Here is a 22,700-nt window from a genome sequence, read left to right as displayed (position 1 = left end):
GCATATCATGTATTCACACTACTGAGCGTAACACAAATACCTGGGTCTTAGCACAGAGCTAGCCCTGTAATTAAGAGTCCGCGGTGTGTCGGCACGTAGCCACACCAGCACTCTTCAGCTCTGCGACAGCTTGCGCGTACCCAGTGCCGGCGCAGCACAGGGCTGGAAAGCAGCTTCAGGCCCCAGCTAGCATCTCTGCGTGGCTTCACGCCGCTCTGTGTGGACACATCGGCCGAGACATCTCTCACAGAGGTGCGCCGTAGGATGCAGCCAAGTTTGCCTACAGCTTAAATGCACTGTGCTCCCTTTACATGCTGCAGTTCGGCTAAACTTTTACATCCTCAATAAATACATACGTCAAATAATCCAAACAGAAAATCTGGACTAAAGAGGCTTAGTTTTTCTTCTGAACGCTATACCCGAGTTAAAATCCTTATTGCTTTAAGGAGCGCATATGCTATTTAGAATTTCCACATTGTCACATAAAAGGCCGGTTTACCAGTTTGGAAAAGGTAGCTGTATCTATAGCAATGAGACAATTACAAGGTTAAGTCCAATCTTGCAAATTCACAAGCGGGTAAGTCTGTCTATGCATAAAACTGCCATCAAGATCGTGTTTGCAGAATCGGGCCCCTAGGTTATTCTGCTCCACAGCAGCTATAACTACCATGCTCCATTTACTTACTACACCCACAACAGCAACTATTCTTAACACACCTTACCACAGAGCTCCAAGAAATGTACCGACCAACTTCTCATGTTGATTTCCACAAAAAAAAAAAACAAAAAAAACCAAAAAAAACAAAAAAAAACCAAAAAAAACAAAACAAAAAAAAAAAAAACAACAAGGACAGAGACATAGATAAAAAAAGACTTCTACATGCTTCAAGATCAATTTGGTGTGTCTGTACGGAACATAAATCTGGTTGAGCAAGAGAAAAGCAGATGTCCATAGCACCAATGAAAAGCTTTGTAGCTACCAAAACTACCTTTTCATTTAAAGCACAAAATTTTGGGGGGCATTTATTAATCCGTCAAAGCACCGATGAAGGTATGGAAAAAAAGAAACACACGCAAGTACACTGAGATTCTTTGTTTTCAAGGTGCAAATTTGTTTCTCCAGCCACGCAGCAAAGTGAAACGCACAGTGAAGCTGTCAAGCTTCTGGCACCGTTATAAGTTGGGAATTCAACAGTGCTAAATGAAGCAAGTAGCTCTTCTCAGTGAACCACAACTCACACGACTGAGATTGCATGCAACGTATGGCCTACCATAGGAGATCTTCCATAGGCAACCACAGCAGCTGCCGCAGCAGCAGCACTCATCTGTGGTGACATATTGTGCAGACTGGCATAGGCTGCCCCTGGACTGGTTAACTCTCCATTCATGCCAGCATGAGGGACCATCCCAAATGGAGCAGGGTATGGTCCTGGTACTGCCAACGGTGTCCGCAAACCTGCAGCTACGAAATAATGAAACCAAGTAGTTTTATTTATATACTCCTGCATACAGGGAAGAAAACAACGCTTTTTTTCCCCCTACAATAATACCTAACCTTCCCCTCTCTCTCACACACACACACACAGAGCCAGGAAACATTGCCATAATTTACCTACCACCTCTTTTCAGTCAGTGTAAATAAGATTTACTGAAGTCTGAACTTGCTGATTACTTCTAACAATCTCTTCTAGCATTACCTATTTCCATTTCTGTAATATTTCCTGTTTACATTAATCTCTCCTTTGCCAAATTAAGCAGTAAAGCTGACAGACATAGTTTACACAGCTCGTGTCTGAAGCAACTGTGCTGTACCAGCCTGAATAGCAAAAGTAAACTTTCCCCTGCATTTGTCAAGATTTACATTGCAGCAAATATTAGTAGACTCAGACAAAGAGCTGGAGAAGAGATTGCGTTCAGAATAAGTACCAGAAACTTCTGAGAAGTCTTTTTATATTGCATTCAGTCTCTGGATTATTTGCAAAAAAAAAAAAAAGACAAAAGTAAACAAAGAAGGATAAGAGATAGAGAGATATTCAAACTCTTGATAATCCAAACATCTGCTTCTCATCAAGCCCTCTCTTGATATCAAGAACAAAGCAATACATTTAGTTAACATTCACACAGAACTACATACATTAAAAAAAAAAAAAAAGAGACTAATTTTGATACCATAAAAACACGTGAGGTAATGCATTACCAGCTTGGTTAACCAGAGGGTCCATTGTTGGAGGCTTGCCAAGGCCTGGACGAAGTCCTGGCGTTGCACTAGTGCCTGGGGTTGGCACATCACTGCGAGGAGTTGGTGTGCTGGATTTCAGAACAGGCGTGCTGGCTTTTTCATGCTGGTATCATTAAACAAATTAAATGAGTATTATTTTTAATCCAGTCCATATTATACAATTTATCACAACAGCAGCTGGGATGCTGGGCACCTACTACCTAGTCCCTCAGCCAATTTTCATAAATCTACGCAATGCTGACAACATTAACTTGTGAAAGAGAAATGCTGACCTTATTGATTGCTCCCAAAATTAAAATAAGAAAAGAAACATAGAAAGTTATTTTTCCTTCTTCCACTGGCATGAAAAAAAAAAAAATGCCTGAGCTATTTTTTTTTTTTAGGACGATACAGTATCCATCACCAAATTATTTTAGCTTGAAATCATTACTGTCTCAATTATTACTGGACACAGCAAATCTAAGTACAAAACCAAAGTACCACCACAGTTGATCAAAATATTGTGATGAAAAATCTAAAGAGAATCTGATCAAATTATTACTGATACAGCAGGAAACGTTTTCAAAAAGTAACAGCTTATTTAGAAGGGTCTAACAAAAGCCTAGAGAACTTCTTAGTGACTATATACAGATTGTGTTAAACCATAAGCTATTGCTCAACAAAAAATAAAAACCGCTTAAGTGACTCTTGTACTTTGTAATAAGTTTGCAACTCATTTGACAGAAATGCAGGAAATACAAAAAAATCAAAATGAAGCAGAAAATATTGCTGGGGAGGGAAGTTGAGTACTACTATAAAGGTCTGGAAAAACAGTCTATTTCGGCTTCAAATGTTTAAAGTCATGTACTTTCTGCCACCAGTAATTGAAGGAAAATGGAGCGTTTGCAAGAAAGAACAACACTTATCTGGACAACAGATTGGTACCCACCAGACTCATTTCTTTGGATTTGAGGGAAGTGGAACTTCCTGAAGAGGCTGTAGATGCTGGACTGCTAGAGGCGTCTTTCTTCAGCAGGCGGGTTTTATCTATACCGTTTTCACGTGGTGAATGAGTGGGACTTGCCCTTGGGGAGGAAGGGTCCTAAAATAATGGGAAGGGAAGAACAGCGCAGAACTGCGTCATGGGTTGGTACACAAAGACCACTAAGGAGTCTATGGGGGGAAAAAAAAAAACAAACTAGGAGAATTTAAGCAATAAGTTCAAAAGACATTTTGCTACCTCTTTAGAAAAAAAAAAAGGAAATCCCTTCATCAGTTTAGAGACATAAGTAAGTTCATATAGTAAGAAATCTTGTTTTATTTTACATTACATGTAATCATAAACTGTTTCCAAGCATAGAGCTTGCATTCTTAAGTATACCCAAGTACAAACTAAGGCAAGCACGTACAACACGTGACAACAGCAAAAAAGACCAACAGTAACTGCAGTATGTTTACACTGTTTTTTCCCTGTACGTTCTCCACACGGTGCTAGTGACAACAAACATTTCAATAATCTCTTAAGGCCATACAAACCTTGCTCATCCCTATCTTCAGAAGAAGAGATAAAGATGCATGCTGTATATGCAATAATATGTCACTTCTTTCTAAACACCATCTGCAATTGCCTCACTACTTAAATCTACAGTAAAACTGAAATCACCTCTCAGGTGATCATCTTTCTCTCTTCCAGAGGCACTCTCTGCATTTACTTTAGCTTGAAATAGCCAGACCAGCGAGCTACAATGCCGTCAGAGCAGAGCTCTGCAGGTTCTCCGTGTTCCTTTGGCTCATGAGAACAGGAGCAGGGAGGAAGCAGTCCTCACAAGAAGGCATGAAGTCTACTGATTGATTACTGAGCAGTTTCGTTGTAAGTAAGGCTTCTGAAATGATTACTAAAATTCCTAGTTGGATACCCATTTTTCTACTTGGCTGACATCATTTGGGCGCTTGGAGCGGCTTCAGACACTTCTTTGTCAGCTTCTCTCCCTGTGCTTTTCACAGAGCAGAAGAATCTCACTGCCATATTCAGGCTTCCCAGTTCTCTTTGTTGTACAAAATACAAGATGAAGGAAAGGGAAGGCCTGTCCCTTCACCTTGATGCCACTGCCAAATCTCTGCCCTGGAGAAAAAAAAAGTGGCTACAGTCTCTGGAAAATTTTGTGAATTGGCTGACTTAATTCTGACTTTAGCTGACTTCATTCTAAAATGCAAATACTTCTGGAAAATGCTGTCTTTAATGTAGGACGTTACAATACCAGTCATTTTTGAGGTACCAAAAATGTTTTTAATAGTACTCCTACTACTACGTACAAGGTTAGGTATTGTCTTTCTTTTTCATTTGAAGACAGCTGTTTGAAAACCCCAGCCCTCCACCTGCATCTCACCACAACTCTCTCCACTACAGAGCAGCTGTGTAGCATCAGAACGGAACTGTGGAGAGAACAGACGTGGACAAAGCAGTAGAAGAGAAAAAGGCGAGAGGGCAACCAGATAAAGCTTGGAGGAAGACACAGTAACTGCGGTACTAACAAAAAGGAGAAGTTGTGAATATTTTAACATATCCACACAGGGGATTCTTTTTCTTCTAGCATCTAAATGCACTTTTCCTTTAACCTTTGGGCAAACGTCAAGACTACAAAAATGAAAAAAGTTACCTCATTGGAAACATCTACAACCAAGTTATCGTCACTCTTGTCCCCATCACTGTCCTATTAAAAATAAATAAATATAGTGTTCATTTCAATTAGTACATTAAGACCCCAGAGAGAAAGACTACGCATCTACTCAGACATTTTTTGTTTTTCCTAAACAAAAAGCAAAACAGCCTTTCATTACTTAATAGCAATAGGGAAAACAATGAAAATAGGAACACAACACCTTATTTCTGCTTCAGTAATAAAACCGAAATAGGATAGAACTAGTTGAAAGGTGGTGGTCTCACCATCACTGCAAGGTAATCCAAAACCCCTCCTTATTACCTTCATAAACAGTGTTATCACTACTCCTACAAGAAACTCATTCCGTTCATATGCTGATCTTACATGTTAATCTTGTGGAAATTACTGCTTGTGCATACCTAAAAAAACCAACAGGTTGCAGAAAACTTGAGGTTTTCAGCATTTGTTTCATGAATCAACTCCCTCAAAGTGATAGGACAATTTTTCTCTTTTTCCAGAAAGGAAAGTTTTGAAATGGAAAGTTCTGGGGAAGAAAAAGCTTCAGAAATGCCATGGCATTTCAACAGTTCTGCCTAAAAAAAAACCAAAATACTTTGTCATTCCCAAACTGAAATGTTTTATTGTGGCTTGTCAAGCTGCATTTTGACTGTTTCACGTAAATCTGTGTTCACCTGAGCTACTCTAGTGCCTCATGGTAACTGTTACTCAAGTGCCTCCAGGTCCCTATCTCCAAAACAGGCTGGGATGCCCCAGTAGACACATCCTGTGATACACAGTGGTCTAGCGATTTCCACACAGTGCCTCATCGTGGTTCAACCAGAAGGTGAGTTTTGACTCAAAAACAAAACAAACAAACAAAAAAATCACACCTAAAAAAAACCCAAACAAAAAACACACACACAAAAAAAAAAATCAAGTGAATGACAAAACTTAAAATTTTCATGTGGGCAAGTTTGACATTTCCAACAACAATACTTTTAGGTAAAAACTTTCTAAGCAAACAAATCAGACATATAAACAAAATAGACATGTTCAAACTGTCCCCCATCTCTTGCTTTCAAAGTGTCTGGGCTATTGCACTTAACACTGGCAGACAGAAAGTAAAACACCAGTTCCCTCCTCTCACTCCAGGACATAAATATTTAAAACAACAACAACAACAATAACAAAAAAAACCACAACCCCCCAATGGGTAGTTTCAACCCTTTCTGCTTTAGCAGCTGAATATTGCTGCAAGAAATACTACATAGTCGGGACCCAGGAGTGTCACTGAAGACAGAATGGTGGCTCAATTTGCCACTCAGGAACCTGTCCAACCAAAGGGTGCAAGAGGCGAAGGAAGAGGAAAGCTTCAGCCCCAGTTATCTGCCACCTCTTAAAAGTATGAAGCACCCTGAAGGCAAGAATAGGTTAGAACACATTTGAGCATGTGGGAGAACAGTAGGCGGGACACTTATTTACCAGAAATACCGCCCTTGAGGAGGGCAAAATAGCTGCCAAGCAATGATTAAGTGCACTCCACTGACTTTATCATCTTGAGAAATAGAAATTTACTGGGACTATCAAAGGCATCTCCTATCAGTACTATTAATATATATCTGTATATATATACACTCATATATATATATACACATCAGAAGATTCTCCTCACTAACAAACCCACAGGCTGAAACTATACAGGTCCTAATATGAAAATTAGTCAGAAGTTAAAAATAAAAAAAAATTTAAAAATTGCATTTTGCATCTTATTTCCCAAAAGAACAATTCCTACAACTCATTTATCTCTCTTCTGACAAAAAGCAGTACTTCCTTATATTTACAGAGGCCTCATCTAAAATGAGCTCGAAATCAGCAGCTTTGTGTTTGCAGGATCGGGGAACCTTTAAAAAGAAAGATCTTCTTCCAGATTAGAGTAAATCTGGAACTTTCAAATATCCTTGTTTTGCTCAATTCTTTATTTTGATGCTGCTTTTATCTGTAAAATCCATTTCAAGCCAACAGCAAACAGAACCACACATTTAAAATGTGGATTAAAATACACTGCTTCTACAGTGCAATAATATCCTTTCCATTTCTTCCCAGTAGAAAATACAAGAAAAACAAGCAAGTTAAGCTTTTTCTCTCTTTTTTTTTTTTAATATCAAATGTGGCTTAAGAATGCTTATTCTTTAAATGTTTAAAATGAAAAATGCCCATAGAGTATCAAACCCTCAAAGTTGAGGGACTAACATGGGGAAGTTTGCCAAATTCTTCTGTAATCAAAACAAGATTATTAGAAAGGGGTGGAAATACAACTTGCAAAATCATAACAGTCCTGCAACACCACAATGTGCAAAGGGGAAAATAGCCCCATTTGCTACTACTGTCAGTAGGCCCAGGGATATCCAATAGATGCTCAGAGATATTTGGGTCCAAGTGGAAAGAAATACCAAATACTGAGGAAAAAGTAACACCCAATTTTATCTTGGGTTTCAGTAACCAGGAAGTAACTAGTAATTAGTGACTGGATTCATATAAACCAGACAATTTGCCACATTATTGCTATGTCACAAATAATATCTTCTGTTAGATTTAAGTTTTGCTTTTCAGTACTCTTTTCACACCAGTCCTAGTCTCTAAAGCCCGTTCAAGCATCATCCTGTGATTTGGCTGAGCATTTAGCCTTCAAGCTGAAAGCCTATATGAACCTCTTGTGGTTCAGGTACACCACACTGTTGTACTGAAGTGCCTCTTCAAAACCAAGAAACAAGCAAGCTAGTCAAAAATGCAGAACGCAACCTGTGAACTTCTTTATATTTCAATTTGCTTTCTGCCGAAACTGCCACGTCAACCAAAAGCAAACTTCAGTTGGTCGGTACAGCTTCGTAACCTTTGCAATTTGCAACGGTAATTATTACTCAGAGCGGTAACAGGCAGTATCAGAAAAATGTACTAAAACCCCCCAGATCAACAAAATCCTCCATTTCAAACAAACCTGCAGGTTTTACAGCAGTCCAGAAAGGATCTCTTGCTCAAAGTCTGAGAAATGTCCCAGAATACTTATGAATCCCAAACAGCTTCTCCTGGCTCATTATTCCCTGTTGAGGAGTATTACTTGACAATAGCCCAAACTATTGAGTCACTGCTCTTCCCACAATATGAATAATGGTCTCTCTGGCACATATATTCCTGTACTATGTCAACCATAGGAAACACATCGCCTTGTTCCTTGTTCTTCACAGCTCTTTTACTCCTCATACAAGCACGGTATGTTCAAATAAATTAATCATTTCTTAGACACAGATTTGCTTACATAGTGGCTGGAATCCTTATCATCCACCTTTCTCTTTTTGATGTCATTGGTATATTCAGGGCCATTCCTGCGTTTATCTGTGCTTCGCAGACTGTCCGGGACCAACAGAGAATTACTCTGTAAAGACAAAAACCAAGGTAAATCAAAAATTCCTTTCAAGATTCCTTCACATATGCTTAAAAACTCAAATTGGATGTGATCAGTGCTTTAGAAATGTGATACCTACATAGCCTTTCATTTCATTTAATTCAACTCAAAGTCCTCCAGGCAAACATGTACAGCTTCATGCATTCTAAGAAGCTTTGCTTTTCATTGTTCAACTCATCAAAAGTTTAGTTCACTTGTCAGTCACCATCTATTTAACTACTTCATTCAAGTGAATTTATTGTTTAGGAGAAGCAGTTTGCTGTTTATTCATGAGCAGGTAACAATGATTTTTTTTTTTTTTTAATATACAGAACCCATATAATAAAACGGACTTACTAAATATAATCTGATTGATTCCTCACTTCTAGACCATCATAAATAGATAAGGCTTTGGTATGGTTAGGTATATGTATACATAGGTACATGGCAACTTGCCTTTCTTTCACTCTTAAAATAACAAATATTTACCAAATATACCAGTTATGCAGTACTCATTTGTTAGCTGCGGTGAACGCCAGTTGGATGCCCTCAACAAATGTATTGCAAACAAAGATCAAATATTTTTACTTCCAGCATAACATTCACTACTAGTGTGAAATTAAGGCTAAAGTGTTGTTTAATCAGACTTGGTCTGAAAAACTGAGGCAAACGCACACACACAAAAGACAAAAGCAAAGACTAATCTTTTCCTCAAACTACATGGACCTGCTTTCATTCATGCTAAGTTATGCTAAGTACAAACTGTTGACCCAAAGGGAAAGGCATTTTAGACATTTTTCAGTCACATGACAATTTGACATGCCTGCGATTCCCATCTCCATCTCCGTTCCAGCTAAAGCATTAAAACGAGTTACAATGAGTTCTTTTAAGTGCAGGATTAGCATATGCAAGAGGGCAATTTGTTCAGTGATGTGTTAATGCTGTGAACAATACTGAATGAGTTGAGAAAAAAATCTCCTTTCACAAAGACCTGGTAAGCCTAGTTCCTAAAAGCCAAGTACATGCTTACATAAATAAATATATGCTCACATAAATATATAAGTAAATACGTATTTACACGCATACACGTATCTCTCACAACAGAAAAGCCTAATACCGACATATATACCATGATATAAGTGTCAGCCCTCAAAGGAAATACTTAGGTCTACCCAAGAGACAGGAATATTTACTCTTAATATATCATAAGCATATACTAATAGCCAGTGAACTGTGCTCTGGCTATTGGCTTGCCCTTTAAAACCCGAGGACACCATGGTAGTTTTGCTCAGACATTAATGTTTAGTCCCAAGGAGAAGGAAAACAAAACGGTACATAAGGCAATCTGAATCCTCTTTTTCCTACTTCAGAAGCTGCACTTTAAAGCCAACTCTAAGCTCTTTTATTCATGACTATTCAAGCTAAACAAATGCCAAGAGGCTTACATAAAGCATATAGGAGGGTGTAATGAAATTCAGTATAAAGAAGCTCAAAATAACGTCTTTACTGCAATGTTTTGCAGCTAAAAGGTGGGCTTGTTGGATCACTGAACTAATTGCCTTCACAAATACAGTCCGAATTTAACCCCTCATCTCCTCCCAGATGCACACAAACTCAGGGATTCACTAGTTCGAAAAACATTAAAACCCATCTTCAATATTTTAATATTGAATCCATCAAGTCTGCAGAAGTAGACACATCTTAAGAACCAAGCTGTCAATTCAAACTTGACCACGGATTTGAGTTCTGCTAATGTCTTTTGATAAGGAGGAAAGTCTTTTATACTTCCTGGAACAAAAATCATTTAAAAAAAAAAAAAATCTGTTTTACTTCTAAAGAGCTTAGAATAAAATAATAAAGGCAAATGTAGTAAAGTGAATAAACTCAGTTTGTCATTTTATCTTGCCAAAATTAAGCGTGAATAATGGCAATGTGGCAAAGGGGCAGCAGCTGGAAAAAAATTTAGCAGCCCTGCTATTTGAAGTTACTACACAGAAGTGTAGAGAACTGCTTGCAAATGCTGGCATCAAATACATGTAACTACAACGACTGGTATTTTTTTCTGGTTTAACGTAAAGTCTACCTAGACAATGCTGACAATATTCTGTACGGTTTGTCTTGTAGAATTTCAATACTGTGAAACATACCTAGGAACTCCTAGGTATACCCAGCTCCCACTGTCTCCTAAATGCCAAACAAAGATTATTAGATTTGTTTTTTCCCCAGAAGACTGATGGCTTGCTTATCACAAACATAACAATAACCTACAGTCCTCACAAGCCTATTCTGCAAAATGTCTCCCCTATGGTCATATTTACACTGCCTTTCTCTAACTTAACCACATTTATTTAAAGCCCTGTTCTCTGGAATCACAGCATCCCCGCTAGAAGCTGCTGCAGAGCGGCTTATTTCACAATAGCTATACTGGCAGTTGCACGTAAGATCGTGCTATTACTCCGGCGAAATTTACCAGTAAACTCAATAATTCAAAAGTTACTGTTTTGGTTCCCTTCGGAGTACAAGGAGGTTCTAATAACTGGAACTAAAATCAGGTAAAGTATTACTTTTGATGAAAAGAATAGCTTGCTACTGTAAACTACTACCATAATTCAAACTACCAATTGTGTAATATTTCGTTCAATGATATAGAAAATATGCATCTATTTAAGCAGTGCATATGGTATATATCCAGAACACTAAAGTAACAAAGGAAATAAATGAAAATACAAACAAGATCTGGGAAAGACATGATCGTGTAAGCCCTGGGCTATTGACATCTCTTAACGATGTAACTTTAAGGTTCGGGGAACAGTGAGGACAGCCTACTAAAAGCTACCTTTCCTCCTTTCAGCTCTGGTAGAGCTTGCATTTGCCTTATATTCACTATCAAGCATAGGGCAGCTAGGAGACAGAAGCAACAGCTTCACGAAGATAAGAGTTCTCCTTATCTTCTCTTTAAAAATAAATAATCTGTTTAGTTCTTCTACCAGGCCTACTAACATCTGACTTATCTGCAAAAGTAGGACAAGCATTTTTATTTTATGTATAATATTTATACTTTTTTTTTTTAATAAAGCTACAGAAATTTTCAGTTGGAGTTGTTCTTCAGTAATAACCAGTTTGTACAAAAAGGGCAAAAAGATATTGTGTTGTCTTAATTTGAACAGACTGGACGCATAATTGAGGATAATCCTTGCTTTCATACTAGGAGTTCAATTTATTAGGGATTACCAATGCAACATCTGTAAATCATGAATCTCAGATGAGAACAAAACCAATTTTATGTAAATGTTTTATTTTTCTTCAGATAATTTAAAATTTATTCACATGAATCCCTTTTCTTCAAATAAGTCTCAAAAGAAGAAGAGCCTAACGTACCACTACGTCCTGTAATAGTTACCAGACTGCCTAAGGGCTGCGTAACGGGCAACTTGGGATCCTAAAGCAACTTTGCTGCCAGCAGAAGTTAAACACCGAAATCACCAGCAGCAAACGTGAAATGAAAACCTCGTCATGACGTACAGAGAGAAGGCAGATTCCCTGTTAGGAATATAACGTGTATTATTCAAATGCGCTTCTTCAACTGCCATGCCGCTCCCCTTAGGAACGACTTCCAAACCACAAGCACGTGTGCCAGAGGTACAGGCCGAGAGCCCGCAGCGTCTCATTTAGCCCCAGTTGTAACACAGCACAGGCAGCTCACAAGAACATAGAGAACTGACAATTAACTTTATGCTACTCATTACAGCGATTAAATAACAGTATTTACATCACATCTGTGTTCATGGTTCAGCTACACCTGGTCCCAATTAAGATCCTCTCCAGTGCTGGGCTCCTTATCTATCCCACTCCCCCCTCCCCAAAACACACACACACATGCTTGCTCTGGGCTTGGCCATTCACTGACTCTCTGTACACCCCAACCAACGGCACCCACCTGCGATTACAGCTCACAACTCGCTCTTGCCCGCATCGCCAAGCAGGGCCACCGAGTTTATTTAACCATTACACTGGACCTGCGCTGCTGCACCACACACAAGCGCTCTCTACAGATACCCGTACGGAGACGGGAACAAGTGTTGAGTGAGCAAAACAGAATGAAGTCTAACACCTACAACCAAAACACCAGTTACGCAGCAATCCCACTGCTCATTGTCAGCACTCACTGACAGGAATACAGTGGACATTGGAAGAGGGACTAGGGCTTCACCGTCCCCCAGCAAGGCACAAGAAGATTGCACTTGAGAGTTACTCAAGAATCATTAACATTCATTTGTTGAATATGCTTCTGGCAAACACACACGTCAACAACCCAAAAGTTGACTTATAAAGTCAGTAGGTTTTGTTTTAAGTTACCAGTGACAGAAAGCTACTGACTTCGCCCTCTTTTTGCCCACCATTTTAAGTTATATTTATACTAGTATGTTCATACTAGGAACAAGGAAATCTAGAGGTCTAACTGGATTATAATCACTCTCCACATTGATTCAATAATTGGGAGACTTTAACAGAGAATAAGGCTTCTGTTGATTTCAGTATTTTCTAGTTAGTGCTTGTAAGAATCAGGGTATCCACAACAATTCATACCAGACCACCCAAATCCTCTTGTCCTTTCGTCATCAGCCTTGTGCTGCCTTTTATCAGCTACAAGCTAAACTGTAACGCAGCATCCCACAGCTATTCTGTGTGAGCAACTCCTGCTGAAGCCAATTCATGGTTTGCATCCATAAAGATACTAAGATTTGACTTATTTTTAAGTTGACAGAGCCAATAAAAATAAAAGATATAACTGATTAAAGAAATTCAAGTTTTTATATTACAAGCTATATAACGGAAGATACTTTCTTCACAAAGGCCAAGAAATGTACATGTGCTACACCAATTTTCATGTAACTCCTTTTATGATTTCCCTCCCCCAATGAAAAGAATTAAACCACAAAACAAAACCAGCTTGCATATAATATCGACCACAAAGTAGCATTCAATTGTGCATACCCCCTTCCTCCAAGACTAGGAGGGGAAGAATAGGACAGAGAGCTAAGGACACAAAATACTTTCTGCTGTAAGAAAAGAGCATTTACTTAACAAAACAATAGCAACACTTATGCTTTACAACAAAAGCTAAAAAACTTCTTGCAAAATTTATGAGTGCTTCCTGAGCCTTAGAAAACAAGCTCAATGTTTTTCTTGAGGACAAAAGATAAACACCAAACTTAAATCCCAAGCACATAATGAAGTCAGATTTCACTGTCTACAAATTATTACTGATACAATAGAGCGCTTCAGAACATTTGGATTTCTATGCTGTCCGAGCAGGATACTAGAACAGGGGGAAGACAAGTGATAAACAAACACCTAAGGTTAGTTTGAAAAATGTTGCCAGTACGTTCCCTAGAGAAAAAATTGTTGACCTCAAAGTTCTTTTGTATTACTGTCTCCCAAATCTTTATTAAGCTTCAGTTGCAAAACTTGCTTACTTTGCCTGGTTTACTACCTGCAGCCAGACTCTGTCACAACTGTGGGGATGCCTGCGTTCCCACAGTAACATGACACAGTTTTGGATGGTTAGAACTACATCAGCCAAAATGTACCTGCCATTATCCATGTAGTCCTATAATTTAATTTTGACCAAATAATTTTAGCAGTTCATGTATGAAGTGTAGTATTATTACTAACTTAAATGTTACATATTTCAAATGTGCATTTACAAAGAACTTCCTTTCATTTTACTCCCCAAAACTTTTAAGTAATATAAAAAGAAAAATCTAGCCCTTGCCATTTAGAGATATCAAAAACAGGTAACATGGACACTAATCACAATCACAAATAATGAAATCACTACATCTTTATATTCCTCTATAAATATATGAATCTCACTGCATTATGAAGCATTTCTAAGCATACAATACATAAAAGCTTATGACTGCTTATTTGCCTAAGGAGACTTTAAAAAAAAAAAAAAATCTTACTTAAAAATGAATATGCCCAAATAATATGCCACAATAAGCTTTAACTCAAAGTTTTGTCAAAACCCCCTCAATTTAAAACCAAACAGGGAAGCACCAAATTGTAATCTTTCAAACTTGCACATTTAAAGCTGTCAGCTTCTACTGATGGTACTGGAAGGTCACACTAGACATATTTGATGGAAATCATACTGTAGAACTGCACAGTAATGCCAAATAACACGGTAAATTTAGGTAACTAACAGACAGCATAAGTTTTGGTGTCTTGGATAATGAAAACAAGCCTTTGAGAGGATTTCTGGCAGCACCGTTACACTTAATATGTTACTCTGAAAATCAAATTGATCTTACCTTGCTGACCCAGATTTTATAAAGTAATTTGCAAAATAAGAGCTTACTGCTCAGCTGGAACCATATGTAATAATTAAACAGAGCTGCTGGTATGCCTTGTGTACTTGTGACCAATTTTATATTATCCTTAAAAACATATTTTATAGTAAAAAGAAATCCATTAAAAAGTCAAGAGAATGAGAGAAGTTCAAAGAGCAAATCATTCCCAGCTGATCATTTTAGCCACAAATTCGAACTTTATCGCTTGAATTATAATTCTTTCACTGAAGACATCATTTACTCTTAAGCCAAGATTCTAATGCAACACTGTATTTAAACAACTTGAAGTTCAAGTTCACCTTCATTCAGCTATTAAAGTTAAATTTAATTACAAAGTATTATTCTCCACTGGGACCAAACCCAAACTATGGCCACCACAGTGTAGCAGCCTGGACTCAATATATCCACAGGGCAAAGTTCTTTTATGAAATCAAGACTTTTGCTGTTTAAAGATTACTTAGTGGTAAACACAGCATAAAAAAGCCTACTACAGATAATAACCAAGCAATCATGAGTTACACATATGGAGAAAGAAGTAACTGCAGTGACAATTTTATGTACTTTAATTAAATAAAATTGACATACAGAGCAAACTAAGCAAGTGATATCGCACATCTCCCACAACACAAAAGCCAGGTTTAATTTTTGACAGTTCTTCCATAGGCAAGAACTATTCTCAGCTACATGATGAATTCAGACTTCAAATTTCACAACACTGTGAAGCATCTGATTTTAAACTCAAAACCCCTTTAGCAGAGTACATGATGGAGAGGGGGTAGGGGAAGATGGGAAGAGGGCAAGGACAGGAAACATAACAACCAAAGCAAAACACAAAGCCATCACTCCCACGTGTGCGTGCGAACGGACACAGACACACAAACCTCCTTCCTTAGTTCTTAAGAAAAGTTGTTGAGAATCCTGCACTTAACTCGCATCACTTAAAGAAATCTGTCCCACTCAAAGAAATATTTCCTTAATAAGACTGAGGCTTCAGGAAAACCCATATTAAAATTATTTCCATAGTTACACTGTCATTAATAGCATCAAGCAAGAGGAAATGAATGCTTCTTACTTAGTAATCTAAAAAAAAATAATAGACTGTTGCAAAAGATATGCGGATATCTTCCAATAAATAATTGGCAAGCCCTAGTATTAAGAAAGACAAAAAAAGGCAGCAATAAAAATCAGAAGTTTACGACCATAAAGATATCCATCAAATAACTTTTCCTAGCTCTTGTCTCTTCTAATTGAGAAAAAGAAACAAAATAGAGCTCAAATTCACCTATGGCATCATTAAGCAGAATTAGCTTTGTTACTTGAAATGACATGAAAGTCGTACATACCTATCTCCAACAAATTAATACAGCAATGTCACTTAAAACACAACAGTATAAAAAGCTGTAACAGAGTAGTACTTTGGTTGGTTTTCAGATAAGATTGTCTTAGACCAATTCTATTACAGCTGATCTCTAAAGGGAAAAAAAAGTATTGCTATGGAAGTTATACCTGAAGCACAAATTGAGCAGTAAAGACATTTGTAGGGCTTAAACAGATTCAGTTAGAGAAACTCCTAGGGCCAAACACTGTCATGACACATGAATTTTAAATTTCTCCCCCATTCTGCAACTCTAATTCCTGAGACTCCTACAGGGAAAAATCTTAACTTTGACTAATAATGTTATACTTTAAGTTGCAGTCAACGTTCTGTTTGATTTGCAGCTTCTCCCCCACCCCCATTAAGCAAACTAAAATTCAAGCTTCCCCAAAATAATTTTGCTCAGAAACAAACCCTACTCATACAGTCCTCCAAACAAATGACTTGGTGTTCTGCTTAAGAGAGGTCTTAACAAAAAACACATACGTCTAGTATCATGAAAATGACTAAAAGGAAGACAAAACAGAAAAACAGTGCAAGGTCTGATTATTACATTATGTAGAAGTGGAAACTTAGCAGGAATGTTGGTACTTACTGTGCCTGGCTCTCTGTCTGCTCCCGCAGTAACCAAGAAATGCACAGACATGCCCGTTCAGACACAGAGGCAAGAACAGAAATAAAAAAGGGGGGAAAAAAAATTAGAACACAAGCCGCGAACAGTTTTAAAATGGCTTTTATTTATATAAGTCATTGCACATTCCTAATACAGTGATTTCCTGAAAATTACAGTATTTTGTAAACATGATTTACAGTTTAACCATACACAAAGCCTAGTTTTATTTCATGACAGAATAAATTATCTTCTTTTCAAAAATTAGTCAAGTGCAATTTTGCCCAATATTTAATTGTGTACTAGAATTTAAGCCTATGAAACTAAAGTAACAGATGCAATTATCTAAGTCTTTTGTTTGAACACATTCACTTCAAAATTTAACTTCTCGTCCCCCCTAACTTCCCACCCACCCATTTAACAACATTACTTTCTTTGAAAAAAAAATTACCCATTATGCAGTTTAACAGTTTTCCACAACATGGTGCAGGCCACTGGTGTTACAACTAAGCATTTACCAGGATGTCAAAATGCCCTTCAAACTACAGAGCAGGTGACACCTAGCGATCCCCATTTAAAATACTGAAAAATTCCAAGCTGAATTTTGCTTCAGTGGTATATATGCAGACATTTTTAAGTTTGCCAACAGTTTTTTTTTGTTTGTTTGTTTGTTTTTTTCTTATTCTATATAACTTGAATTCTTTAGAGATGCACATAATTTGCAGCAATGTGCAAATTTGACAAAGTCCTAATCAGGCCTGCCATGCCTCTCACCTCTGTGGTGTTCTGCATCGTGATGCTTCTTGTCATCTTTTATTGCCAAGTGAGACTGCCCACCCAAAGCACTAGATAGGGCAAGAAGGCCAGCGCTGCTTCCGAGTGGAGGGATCCCAGGAGGCTGAAGTCCTGACGGATGCGGCGTTAGAGGCACTGGAGGTCCATGGCCATGGGAGAGATGTTGAGCCTGCAACTGCTGCTGCTGTTCCCAGCGGTACCATCATCCCCAGAAGAACAATGCGTAGCACATAGTTTGGGAAGGAAAAGGGAGAAGTTTGGTTAATTTTTGAGAATGAACACTGGAATTTTTTCATCTGTTTGTTCGTTTTAAATCTAGCCTCTCCTCTTTGTCCCACCATACTACGCATACTGCATTATGTCATGCTGCCTATGGACACCTCTGCTCATGTCCCATAAACCAAAAAAAGGCTAGTTGGATACTTGTTCTGCAGCTGGAGCAATACATTCAACTACTTTAGGTTGTTTTGGGCAGCTACTGCCTGCCACAGTGTCACTGGTGACAAACAAAGAGCAGCAGCAGAAGGCCCAAATATCTATCCCTTTCTATAGAAAGGAGTATTGGTGCGCTGGGAAAAATCCAAGTTTCACTGGAAAGACTGATTTAAACTCACAATCTCCCATCCCCCAGTTTGGAAACAGTAAATAGGTTTCTATTTTGAATATTAGAAAAAAAAAACTCTAAAAGACACTGCTCATTTTCATACTTACTGTAGTTAAATTTATATTTTATTCTAGCCAAGCTTTTGGAAAAAAAAAAAATTAAAAAAATCATGAAGTAACACTGTGTTTAGGAACCAACTCTGAGCTTAAAATCCAGGTATTCCAGATTCCAATAAGGTCATGGGATTCCCAACTAGAAACATAATATTAATGAATTAGAATACCTCCATCTGTTTCAAAAGCCGCTGGCAAGATTAGTATCATAATGAGCGGACGTACAACCCCGTAACCAATTTGGCAAAATAACCTGTAAGCAGGTTTAGAAACAGAGTCCTTCTAATGGAATGACTTCCCCATAGTTTAGATATTAAGATATTTTCTAGTTAAAGCTGTTACGGTTTTATTAATATTTTCCAAGTGCAGCTAACCATTTAATTTCTCCAAAATGCTCAGCTTTATTTGGAAAATAAAGCTTCAAAACCGTCTTTAGCTTAGTCATAGCTCCCCTTTAGTCTGCTACAGGTAAACAGATTTTCTGCCTCTTTCCTGCTTCCTTATGCCTGGGCACATGAACAGAAGACAGAACAAACCTCTCCAGTTTGGCCACGCTCCACCATCCTTCTGCTGAAGGCACACACCATGAAAAAAGCTAAAGTACCATCCAATTCATGGGATCAAAGAGAAGAAGACAGATAAGCAAATGCCTAAACAGGATGAGCTCAGCGAGACATGAGAGTTTGACCTGGTGAATGCCAGTAGTCATGTAAGAGCAGGCAAAATTGTTACAGTACTGCTGGCAGCTACTGAAATCATACCTAGACTCAAGCTCACAATATTTCATAAGTTACTCCAAAATAACTCAACCCCAAATAACCCAAAAAATATTTTATCTGCTTCCATAGGTCCCAACACTCTTCAAGAGAAGTAACATCTACTGGCACATGAATGACTTTATTACTACATGAATTAAGTTATTACTATTTAGGTAACTACTGTGCCGCTACGCTTTTATTTCTCATAACCCCATCCCAAAGACATGCCTTGAGCTCTTTATAAATTTATGTGGACACAAGTGACTGACACTGAAGAAGTCTGGACTGGACCTGCTAATCTTTTGCTTTTCTGCTGTCCCATCTGTAAAGCAGCTATCATTTACTTATTTTTGATATACAAGACATATCTTAAAAATTTACCACAAGTTTACCAAATCTTCCTCACACCACGTATCAGGAATTTCTTTTCACATGCTGCATAAAAAGACACACTAGTCTTCACTGTAATACATACATCTGATCACTATTCTTGCCAACTTTTCATTATGTTTAAAAAGCAAGATGAGAGGTAGTTCTTATTCTTCTGTTTTAATGTGTTTACAACAACTCAAAAACTAACATTTTGAAGGAAGTATTATTTTTATTTGAAGGAGTTAAAGCAGTAGACCACCTTCTACAAAATCAAGCAGCTACTGCTAGTGGAAGTTCATTTAAGTGAAGAAGCATTAGTAAACAGCACTGTAAAGTCTGAAGGGTTTTTTGTTTGGGTTTTTGGTTGTTTGGGGTTTTTTTGTTTGTTTGTTTTGGATTGGTTTTTTGATCCAGCCTCTAAAGAACAAGAGGACATCTCTCTTCTCACAGACTTTATCAAGACTTTAGTAGTTTCCAGCATGTTTCCTCAAATCAGGAGACAACCTGATGTTTTGGCAGCCTCTTTCAGAGAGATGGTATCTTAGTTGTTCCCTTACTCGTTGACCACTTGTAAGCCAGGTCAGCCATCTGCACTCTACCCAAGAGACAACATGTACTGTACTGTACTGTATTCATGACATTGGTCTTACTTGTCCCCAGCTGCACTATCGAGTTGGATTACCTAGTTGTGGTGTGCAATTGGCTAAGAACGAAAAGTGATTTATCCCTTCCAAATTGGTTCTGTGGAGAAAAACCTGGTCCCTTCTCCAACAGTGAGCTCAAATTAACTTCTTTTGCACTGTGGGAGTGGGAAGGTCAAAACACGGAAATTAAGTTAAATTGTTTCCATTCTTGTCCCTATCCCTTCAGGAAGCCTATGAAGATTGCCTTTATTCATGCCTCTCTTACCTGGTTTAATTAGCAAACAAGTTAACCCGAATAATTTCAGGAAGCACAGGTTAACATCTTTAGAAATCTAACTGTTAGGGACACGTTACCTACCATTTCCCTGCCTCTGCTTTGTAGCCTACACACAGGATAGTTACAGAAATGAGGAACAGATTAATCCCTTCTAACGGATTCTGAAGCTGAAAGCATGTGACAAGAAAAGCCACGTCCTGTTTCTCTGACGGGACTGCACATGAAGGGTGGGGAGCAATGCCCAGTGTAAGGTGTAGAACGAAACACCAGAGCGGTAAGTGGAAACGCATCGCTCTGCGTAACACCTCAGCAATTTTGCAAAACAGTTACTGGGGACAGCAGAGGAAAACAGTACCCAAAGATGCTTAAATATCCAACTATGTTCAACAGACTTAAGACTGAAAATCTGATCATGGTCTTTTAAGCCAACAAAGGTATATTGTGGTTTTATGTTTATTATCTGAGGCTAACTACTGTTTAAGAGTGAAGCGTATTGATTTATTGTTTAAGTATTACCCATTCATAATATGTTTAAAGTTCTCCCTAACACATACAGATGATCCTTACCAGCAGTTCATGCACTTTCTATTTAAAAAACTTGAATCGTTACAAATATACTGTATTCTTTTTCTAGAAGGGGAAAAGGGAATATGTGCTGCAGACAAAGGAAGAAACTAAAGACCAAGACGGATCACAGCAGCACTGACCAGATGTATTTAGTAACTGGACATTTGCCATAGTAGATCCGGAAACAATTATGTTATGCATATAATCACTTTCCCATCACTTCAAAGACACTAATGCCTGCTCTGTCACCTTTTAAGAGGTTAGCAGCAGTGAGATATAAAACGGAGTAAGTTGGCAGGAGTATCATGGTCTACTAGGCATGTTCATTAGTGCTTAATTAAAAACTAGACACCTGCCATAAGAAATGTGCTCAAAAAAGGATGAGTAACAGGTCTGTCTTACTAGCAATTATTATCATTACTTGCAGAGCAAGGGCTGTGTCCACTTTCAGAGGGAAGTGGAAAGGTAGAGAAGAGTGCAATGATGCATACGTAAGTGACTGCACTGCAATAATTAGCCATAGCATTGATTTTAAAAGTATCAGTAGTTCACCTACCATTTTGTTGCAAAAACAGAAGTTCTTCATATTTGCAAAGGGAGAAAAGAAATGGCAAAATCGGCTTAGTGTACTGTCTAGATTCAGGTTTTATCACCTGGAATTTTTTGCCAGAATACCCCTAACCACACCACAAAGACCCCAAAATCAACACATGAAAAGCACAGCACTTGTTTCTCTGAGCAAGCACCTCCTCAGAATTTTAAAGGCAGTAAGATTTTTCCCCTGCAACACCCTAGGCAAGTTCCAGCTTTAAAGAGCTCTTTAACTAGGACATATTTGGAATTAATTTTCAACCTCTGACAGAGACTTCCAGAGACAGAGTTAGGAAATCTGTTTCACAAAGACTTACTATACAGAAACAATGGCATGGCTCCTTTAGGCTCCTTGCTTATCAAGATAGAATATGAGCTCCTACAATCCCACTTCCCACCTTAAAGTAGCTCTGCTGAGGTCATGAACACCCGCGGCTTAGTTAAAAACCTAGTTTTGAATTCCTAGCTTCAAATAGTTAGAGCATTTTTCTGTTCTTAAACAGATCTATGATGTGCTACTCAGTATCTGGAGTGTGTCCAGAAGAGAGCCATGAGGATGATCTGAGGGCTGCACCACCTCTCCTATGAGGAGAGACTGAAGAGGTGGGGCTGTTCAGCCTGGAGAAGAGAAAGCTCCAAGGAGATCTTATTGCGGCCTTCCAGTACCTAAAGGAGGCCTACAGGAGAGCTGGGGAAGGACTTTTTACTAAGGCATGTAGCGATAGGACGAGGGGGAATGGTTTTAAACTGGAAGAGGACAGGTTCAGATGAAACATTAGGAAGAAGTTTTTCACTTTGTGGGTGGTGAGGCACTGGAGCAGGTTGCCCAGAGAGGCTGTTGAGGCCCCATCCCTGGAGGTGTTCAAGGCCAGGCTGGATGTGGCCTTGGGCAACCTGGTCTAGTGGGAGGTGTCCCTGCCTATGGCAGGGGGGTTGGAACTCAATGATCTTCAAGGTCCTTTCCAACCCAAACCATTCTATGATCTGTTGAAAAGCACTGAATTAAGAATTCAGATATGATCGGACATCAACAGTGGATAAAAGGTTATAGGTGGTCCCAAACTACAACTGCTGTCTTCTCTTGTGACTTTTTAAATGAACACCTGAGAGTAGAAAAAATTTTCAAAAACTTTATCAGCACTAGCACCCATAATACTACCAACAGATTCCCCCAAGCTCCACAGAGGTGTTCTGAAAAAATATCTGGCAAGCACAAGAGTCATTTAGAGACCTAAAATGTAAAGGGCACTATTTCATGTCAACTTCTGTAACCTGAAGAAAAGTGATTTTGTTAAACTCAAGCAGGCAGAAAGACATAAGA

At 38.4% G+C, this 22,700-nt stretch overlaps 1 protein-coding gene across 2 annotated transcripts in view; it reads right to left on the bottom strand.

Annotated features, from left to right (window-relative positions):
* TLE1 (TLE family member 1, transcriptional corepressor) overlaps positions 1-22,700 on the bottom strand; it is a 75,932-nt gene that overhangs the window by 15,454 nt on the left and 37,778 nt on the right. For both annotated transcript variants that reach the window (XM_082497544.1, XM_082497545.1), the window contains exons 7-13: positions 17,433-17,637; positions 16,644-16,660; positions 8,192-8,308; positions 4,876-4,929; positions 3,168-3,320; positions 2,198-2,342; positions 1,272-1,462 (exon numbers count right to left, since the gene is read on the bottom strand). In XM_082497544.1, coding sequence (XP_082353670.1) covers positions 1,272-1,462; positions 2,198-2,342; positions 3,168-3,320; positions 4,876-4,929; positions 8,192-8,308; positions 16,644-16,660; positions 17,433-17,637 — 882 coding nt within the window. The remainder of the gene's footprint in view (positions 1-1,271; positions 1,463-2,197; positions 2,343-3,167; positions 3,321-4,875; positions 4,930-8,191; positions 8,309-16,643; positions 16,661-17,432; positions 17,638-22,700) is intronic.

The sequence above is a fragment of the Vanellus vanellus genome (genome assembly GCF_965231255.1).
Source record: "Vanellus vanellus genome assembly, chromosome: Z".
NCBI lineage: Eukaryota > Metazoa > Chordata > Aves > Charadriiformes > Charadriidae > Vanellus > Vanellus vanellus.
Note: the sequence above shows the minus strand (reverse complement) of the source record. Positions and strands in the feature narration are given on the sequence as shown.